Below are 8927 nucleotides of genomic sequence, written 5' to 3'. Positions count from 1 at the left end.
CAATGGTATGGTTTCTTCGCAAATCAAAAGATTTAAATTGGGGTATTTCTTTATCCTAACAGCTGCCCTATATGCAAAGAGAAGACCCACCAAATCCGCCTACATATCGTGTTTCTGAATTCGGAAGCAAATTGCTTCACCGTTTTTATCAATGAGCTGCTTCCTTTGGCACACAGTTTCTTGCATATCAATAAAAAAGCTGATTTTCCAGCAATTGTAAAGATCAGCGCTATACATGAGGAACATATGCCAACACTATCTGTGTTTTCCTCTGAACAGACCCATCTGACTGGCCCTCAGTTTGTTCCCGGAGTCTAGCTCTCAGCATGTGGACTGGGTGACAAAGTCAAGCATTTAGCCATCTGTTCTTGGTTATTGTCTGCAGTGGCAGGCCAATAACCCAGCATTCAGCAGCAGATGTATGGGCGGGCCACAAGGCCTGGGAAATGTAATCTCACTGCTCAAAAGTGTGAATTGTTACAGAATGGATAAGAAAAAAGCTGTGAGGAGAATGAAGCCAAGATTTTTCCATCTGTGTGACACACCAGACAGGTATATGCGCAGAGCTAAAGTAGCGGGTGAAATTTAGAAGGATAATTCCTTGAACAATGAGAGATACTGTTGAAATGCTTCTCAGAATAATGTTGCATTGTCATATCTTTTCATGCATGGACATATACATTTTTGGAATCGATTTTACATACATAAAGACAATTACCAACATAAACAAATCCTTAAGCCTTGTGCAATAGGTTTCTCAATATTTAATTCAATGCATCTCGCCATAAAGTTACACAGAATGAGTTCTTCCATTACGGACAGTGGACAGGAGTTTGATACTGAATGGAAGCATTAGTAGTGACAGAAGTGGTGGATGGTTTCAACTGTCAACACTTCCTTACAATCCTTTACACATATATGGTGTATCATGCATGATTTGTTTATAGTGCATCAAAAACATGTTTCTCATTCAACACTATTCAATAACTGATCAATTTGAATTTTATTGAACAGGATATACTTGTTAATCAAAACAACCTGAATATAATGAAAACAGTCACTGACGTTACACTGTTAATCACCAATAAGCATCATTCCATTATAGTTACATTGAGTAGTGTTCAGTTCAATCCCAACCATGTGTAATGTAAAAAAAAAAGTGAAACTAAAGACCCCCAAAAAGAATAAACCTTTAATACCCCTCAAACTTCAGTTATGCCAACATGCCCATTACTGTATAGTTAGCACTTTGTTTCTTCAAAATGACAGTATACACAGCTTGTCCCAGAAAGCAAAATGAATGCCTTCACACCTCCGATTGGATCTATTCCCAGGCATATTGACACTCTGCTTTGCATGACAAAATACCACAGGGATGTGAAGAGTAGGTAGTATAGGTTTTTATACTCATTAGGCAGACTCAATATGCTGTTTCTGTCCATAGGTATTTTAGATTGGACTCTCTGTGGTCCTATAATCCATGAAATTGTCTAGTATCCTGCCCTAAAACATACCAACATGGGAGTGTGAGGGTTTAAACTGAATAAAGGGATACTAGGCGGAGACTCAATATCAGCTATCCATTTGTTTCTGTCCATGGGTATTTTAGACTGTACTCTCTGTGGGCTTATTATCAGAGGATGTGTCCCAAATGGTACCCTAATCCCTATATAGTGTACTACTTCTTTTTACTGGTCAAGGGCTCCAGAGTGGCGCAGCGGTCTAAAGCACTGCATCTCAGTGCTAGAGGTGTCACTACAAACACTGGTTCGATACCAGGCTGTATCACAACCGTCTGTGATTGGGAGTCCCATAAGTAAGCGCACAATTGGCCCAGCGTCGTCCAGGTTAGGGGAGGGTTTGGCTGGGTAGGCCGTCATTGTAAATAAGAATTTGTTCTTAACTGACTTGCCTAGTTAAATATTGTGCAGCGGTATTACTGTGACTGTGAGGGCTGTAGAAAAACCTCTGTATGGTCACCTGTCTCCAACCAACATCTAGTAGATTCATACAATGTTTAATGCTTGGGAACATCTAATCTGACCAGGAAAAAAAGCACTGTGGAAGAAAAAAATGTCGTAGAAATGGTCAAAAGTCTTCCATTTAAAGTACTCTAGCTATGTTCTCCAGGGTTCCAACTAACACAGAGAGCAGAGCAGTGTTTGTGTGATGAACAGCAACTGATGATGACAATCCTCTCCTCTTTACCTTCCTGATCTAGTCTGTACCGCTGTTTGAACCGAATGAAGACACGCATGCTGACAGATAGACAGGTTGGCATTCATCAGATCCATCTCCTCTTCTCTGACTCTGTCAGCGTGTCTCAGATGAACTTCCTCTGATTATCATTCTGCTTCCTATGAATCACCAATCCCACCAAACCTGTCTGTCTGTCTGACAAACCAAACTGGGTATTCTCATAAAGATTAGCACCTTGTGAAAGGAAGGTTGTGATTAGCCAGAGTGTTTTAGAGTGAGCCTAATGTTGTGAGTTCCGTTCAAAGCTTTTCTGAGAATTCGGTCTGTCAAAGTGTTCTAGCTGTGGGTGGTAAGGAAGCAGTGTTTCAAAGAAAACCGTTAAATGGCTATGCTTTTATTTTTTATCAAGGATAATGCAGAGCAAGCACACAAAATTACAGGTTATGCTTGCCACGGAACTTTCTGAAGTACAGTGAAGTAAAAAAACAAAAAAACATTTGGAACATAATACTGTATTTACATAAGTTTTGTCAGTGGGATGTTCGATTCGATATGTTTGTTCAATACATGTTCTCATGTATTTTGGTCAACAGATTCTGAGATGTTATTACTGTAATACACAGTACAGTATATACTGTGTGTGCTGTAGAGGTAATCTCTATGGCTAAGACATCTAAATCTCTCAATAAAGCAATTGCATCATCATAATACCAAAATACTTTCAACTCAATAATCCAAACATGTATTGTATCATCTTCATAACCGTACTGCAAGTACATACAGTATAAATCCATCCAGGCATTATTATATTTTTAGTACTGTACCACCGGAGAGGAATATTAGACAGCGATTGTTATAAAGACATGAATTAATTCAACATTTACATTTTCAAAGAATATTTACACTCCCATGAATGACAGTATCAACACCTTTCAAAGTCTATCATCTACACTTGTGTCATATTACCAGTACAAACAGTGTGTACAAAAAACAGTAAACAATATGTAGTCATCACTAGTTACTACAGCCACAAAGTCATAAACCCAGTCTATTGCTACAATTTCTCTAAAATATAATTTCAAACCTAACCCTAACCTTAACCCAATCCTTAACTACACTGCTAACCTTATGCCTAAACCTAACCTTAAATTAAGACCGAAAAGCAAACTTTAGTTTCCATTATTGTTTACGATATAGCCAATTTTGGTTTTGTGGCTGTGGTAACTACTTGAAACCACAATACATGGATGCATTTACAGATTATTTGTTGTCTTCTTCAAATCTTGGTCCGCCATCTTGTTTTGACAGTTGCTGATGGTCTTTTACTGCATGTACTGTGTGTGTAATGTACTGTGAACGTAATTAACGTCTCTAGGGCTTGGCAAGGCTTGTCCTTCCTTAATCAGATTCATTGGATTAGTCCAACATCGAGAAGGTCGAGATGTGGATAGTTTGACTTATATGAAATACTCCTTTTGGTTTTCACTTAGTATGTTCTGTGAGTTGGGCTCGCTGTGGAAAGGGTATTCAGGACTGTCGGCCTCAGGTTTGATTCCCTGGGGTTCTTGGGTGTGGAATGTCTCTTTCCGTCGATACAGGAACCTTGCCATTATTGCCAACGCACACAGAATCACAAATATCACCACAGCAATCACACCTGCAAAGGAGTACAAAACATTAAGTCAGGAAACAACAAAACAGCACTCATTTGAAAACAGAAAGAAACTTTAACAGAGTGCTTTTTTAAGACGGAAAACACTGAAGACTTCTAAAGTGAAACCAATTAACATCATTTCACATTGTGACATCTCTATGGGTTTCCTTTTTCAGAAGCAAAAATAGAGAAAGCACAGTGGCTTTCAGAACACATTAACTCCTTTCTCACATTCTCAAGTTTAGTTCTGCAACATTTTGTCTACGGCATAGAAGCCTTAAGATAAATAATATGCCAATTTCTCTTGTGGGTATTTCATTGCTATTACCCGGCCTGCCTAATTTCCGTTGCTAATCTAAACTCTAAAAGGCATTACACAAGCTTCTAAAAGCTGTAAATTCATCTCTGTACAAGGCACAGCACAAAGATCTCCAGTTCAATTCTCACAAACGTAGCAGGCATTCATTTCATAAACCTTAGCTACAGTCCTTGTACACTGCAATGCTATGTATGGTGCATTTCAATATCAAGAGAAAAGGATACATCTTATTGGGAAACCAGAACACACCCAGACTCAATTTAATGGTAAATTACAATGGTTCTAAAATGAAAATATATTTGAAGATAGCTGTAAAACTTCCTTAATCAGCAAATAATTTCTTTAAACGTTGAATTAGTTTTGGTGTTCTTTGTGCATTTGGCACTGAGTAAGCCTGTATAAGGAGGACTTTAAACAACTTTCTATATTCCAGCAACTGAACCAACTGGAACCTAATCAACCACCGCTTCAAAGCTGTGTGATGTGATGCTGCAAACATGCCATATCTTATGTTGAAATATTGTATATATTTATTTAACTTTTATTTATCCAGGTTTGTCTCATTCAGAAAAACATGTATTTTGCAAGTGATAAGTTTTGAACAGGATCATTTCTTATCTGACATGTTGTTTTACTGAATACAATATAAGTATGGTTTATTATGACACTATAACAGTGAAACACATGAGAAACATGTTCCCGTTACCTCCAATCAATGCAGAGTCACTCTTGATTGCATTGACTATAAGCTCACCAGTACCTACTGTACCTAAATGATCTACAGCGGAGAGAGACAGAGATTGAGAGAGAGAGAGACAGAAAGACAGAGAGCGAGCAAGAGAAACACAGACAGAAAAAGAGAGATACACAGAGAGAGAGAGAGAAAGAGAGAGACACAGAGAGAGAGAGACCGAAAGACAGAGAGAGGGAGGGAAACAGACAGAAAGAGAGAGATACACCGAAATAGTGAGAGAGGCAGCAGAAAGAGAGGCAGCAGAAAGAGAGGCAGCAGAAAGAGAGAGGCAGCAGAAAGAGAAAGATAGACAGAGGAGTAGAAAGAGAAAGGGAGAAGAGAAAAGAAAGGGACAGAAGAGAGAGAGAGAGAGAGAGTCAGTAACATCAAGGGTCATCAGTCCATGCAGGATTCATTTAACACTACACCCTCAGTCCTAAACCACATGAGGAGGACCACAGAAGTAATATTATGCAAATGAGAAATGCCTCTCATCCAAATGAATGAACTCATCTGTCACAATGTAATCACTTTCATTCTCATCTAATTAACAAGGAAGATGGTGTATGTATTAAATGGGCCCTTGATAAAGTTTGAAAAAGCAGTTTGGAAAAAAGTGTAGATTCTCAAGTGGAATTAAAGAAAAACAAAAGGCACTCAAGCAGAAGAGAGAGCGAGAGAGAGAGAGAGAGAGAGAAAGAGATGGAAAAGGGGTGACCATAAGTCCCCGCTATTACCACAGACTCCGCCCATCATAGGGAACTTGACACCTCCCCTCTTACCTGATAGGGAGTGTGTAGTTTCAGCTGGGTAGGGATTGGCTGGAGATGAGGAGCCACAGGTGGACTCTGCTAGGGATCCAATCACTACAACTGGGCTGGTGTTGGGGTAGAGCAGCGCTGCCTTCAGTGGGGCTACGGAGTTAAACTGGACCACCGACAGACAGCCACTGAAACCTTGGGAGTTCAGCCTGGCAATCTCTGGATCCAGCTCACCAGACTCTAAACACAAACGCACACACACACCCATGCACACAACCAAAAATGCAGAAACAGTCAGTGAGATCAGAGGTAAGTCAGATCATTACGTACTGTAATGGATAATGGTATAGATTAAAATAGATCCCCTACATCAGGGGTGTCAAACTCAATCCCTGGATGGCCTATTGTCTGTTGGTTTTTGTTTTTTCCCTTTCAATAAAGACATAGTCAACCAGGTGAGGGGAGTGCTTACTAATTAGTGATCTTACTTCATCAATCAAGTACAAGGGAGGAGCAAAAACCGGCAGATACTCGGCCTCCCACTAATGTGCAGTATACTGATCAGTCTAAGGTAAAAGAAGTGGGATTCATTGCTCTCAGAGTAATATTGATTGATTAGGCAGAAAGTTCATCAACAGCTCACAATAAACAAAGTAGATAATGAGAGACCCCTGTAACACTGCTTCCATTTGAAAGTAGATAATGAGAGACCCCAGTAACACTGATTCCATTTGAAAGTAGATAATGAGAGACCCAAGTAACACTGCTTCCATTTGAAAGTAGATAATGAGAGACCCCAGTAACACTGCTTCCATTTGAAAGTAGATAATGAGAGACCCCAGTTACACTGCTTCCATTTGAAAGTAGATAATGAGAGACCCCAGTAACACTGCTTCCATTTGACTGGCTAATATCCAGTAAAACCCTACATTTGCCAGGGTATCTGCCTCACTGGCTCTTCAGAATGACCAAGTGACTATGCATTTAATGGTGTGAATTTGCATGGTTATCAGTACTCTTGAGCAAGGCAGTTAACCCACTGTTCCCCGGGCGCCCGAAGACATGGATGTCGATTAAGGCAGACACATTTCAGTTGAAGGCATTCAGATGTCTGACTAGGTATCCCCCTTTCCCCTTTCCCTTTCTTAAAGAAGTTAGTGAGCCGATGGCATTGTACTGCATCACACAAGCTACTGTATCCTGACTGTAACTTTCCCTTCTTACAACAGGGGAGCTCAGTCAGGCCTCATCTCAATTCAATTCAAATCAATTCAAGGGCTTTATTGGCATGGGAAACATGTGTTAACATTGCCAAAGCAAGTGAGGTAGATAATATATAAAGTGAATATATAAAGTGAAATAAACAATAAAAATTAACAGTAAACATTACACATACAGAAGTTTCAAAACAATAAAGACATTACAAATGTCATATTATATATATATATACAGTGTTTTAACATTGTACAAATGGTAAAGGACACAAGATAAAATAAATAAGCATAAATATGGGTTGTATTTACAATGGTGTGTGTTCTTCACTGGTTGCCCTTTTCTCGTGGCAACAGGTCACAAATCTTGCTGCTGTGATGGCACACTGTGGAATTTCACCCAGTAGATATGGGAGTTTTTCAAAATTGGATTTGTTTTCGAATTCTTTGTGGATCTGTGTAATCTGAGGGAAATATGTCTTTCTAATATGGTCATACATTGGGCAGGAGGTTAGGAAGTGCAGCTCAGTTTCCACCTCATTTTTTGGGCAGTGAGCACATAGCCTGTCTTCTCTTGAGAGCCATGTCTGCCTACGGCGGCCTTTCTCAATAGCAAGGCTATGCTCACTGAGTCTGTACATAGTCAAAGCTTTCCTTAATTTTGGGTCAGTCACAGTGGTCAGGTATTCTGCCGCTGTGTACTCTCTGTGTAGGGCCAAATAGCATTCTAGTTTGCTCTGTTTTTTTGTTAATTCTTTCCAATGTGTCAAGTAATTATCTTTTTGTTTTCTCATGATTTGGTTGGGTCTAATTGTGCTGCTGTCCTGGGGCTCTGTAGGGTGTGTTTGTGTTTGTGAACAGAGCCCCAGGACCAGCTTGCTTAGGGGACTCTTCTCCAGGTTCATCTCTCTGTAAGTGATGGCTTTGTTGTGGAAGGTTTGGGAATCGCTTCCTTTTAGGTGGTTATAGAATTTAACGGCTCTTTTCTGGATTTTGATAATTAGTGTGTATCGGCCTAATTCTGCTCTGCATGCATTATTTGGTGTTTTACGTTGTACACGGAGGATATTTTTGCAGAATTCTGCGTGCAGAGTCTCAATTTGGTGTTTGTCCCATTTTGTGAAGTCTTGGTTGGTGAGCGGACCCCAGACCTCACAACCATAAAGGGCAATGGGCTCTATGACTGATTCAAGTATTTTTAGCCAAATCCTAATTGGTATGTTGAAATTTATGTTCCTTTTGATGGCATAGAATGCCCTTCTTGCCTTGTCTCTCAGATCGTTCACAGCTTTGTGGAAGTTACCTGTGGCGCTGATGTTTAGGCCAAGGTATGTATATTTTTTTGTGTGCTCTAGGGCAACAGTGTCTAGATGGAATTTGTATTTGTGGTCCTGGTGACTGGACCTTTTTTGGAACACCATTATTTTGGTCTTGAGATTGAGATTTACTGTCAGGGCTCAGGTCTGACAGAATCTGTGCATAAGATCTAGGTGCTGCTGTAGGCCCTCCTTGGTTGGTGACTGAAGCACCAGATCATCAGCAAACAGCAGACATTTGACTTTGAATTCTAGTAGGGTGAGGCCTGGTGCTGCAGACTTTTCTAGTGCCCGCGCCAATTCGTTGATATATATGTTGAAGAGGGTGGGGCTTAAGCTGCATCCCTGTCTAACCCCACGACCCTGTGTGAAGAAATGTGTGTTTTTTGCCAATTTTAACCGTTATTTGTGTACATGGATTTTATAACGTCGTATGTTTTACCCCCAACACCAAATCAAATCAAATCAAATCAAATTTTATTTGTCACATACACATGGTTAGCAGATGTTAATGCGAGTGTAGCGAAATGCTTGTGCTTCTAGTTCCGACAATGCAGTAATAACAAGTAATCCATCAGTTTGTATAGCAGACCCTCATGCCAAATTTAGTCGAAGGCTTTTTTGAAATCAATAAAGCATGAGAAGACTTTGCCTTTGTTTTGGTTTGTTTGGTTGTCAATTAGGGTGTGCAGGGTGAATACATGGTCTGTTGTACGGTAATTTGGTAAAAAGCC

At 39.9% G+C, this 8927-nt stretch overlaps 1 protein-coding gene across 1 annotated transcript in view; it reads right to left on the bottom strand.

Moving 5' to 3' along the window:
* Window positions 1-3524: 3524 nt before the first annotated feature.
* LOC139422762 (contactin-associated protein-like 4) overlaps window positions 3525-8927 on the bottom strand; it is a 217192-nt gene continuing 211789 nt past the window's right edge. The window contains exons 22-24 of the mRNA XM_071174090.1: window positions 5688-5906; window positions 4879-4950; window positions 3525-3856 (exon numbers count right to left, since the gene is read on the bottom strand). Of these exons, the coding sequence (XP_071030191.1) occupies window positions 3657-3856; window positions 4879-4950; window positions 5688-5906 (491 nt within the window). The 3' untranslated portion in view covers window positions 3525-3656. The remainder of the gene's footprint in view (window positions 3857-4878; window positions 4951-5687; window positions 5907-8927) is intronic.

Source organism: Oncorhynchus clarkii, chromosome 12, assembly GCF_045791955.1.
Source record: "Oncorhynchus clarkii lewisi isolate Uvic-CL-2024 chromosome 12, UVic_Ocla_1.0, whole genome shotgun sequence".
NCBI lineage: Eukaryota > Metazoa > Chordata > Actinopteri > Salmoniformes > Salmonidae > Oncorhynchus > Oncorhynchus clarkii.
The sequence above is the reverse complement of the archived record's forward strand: the minus strand, read 5'-3'. Positions and strand labels throughout refer to the sequence as shown.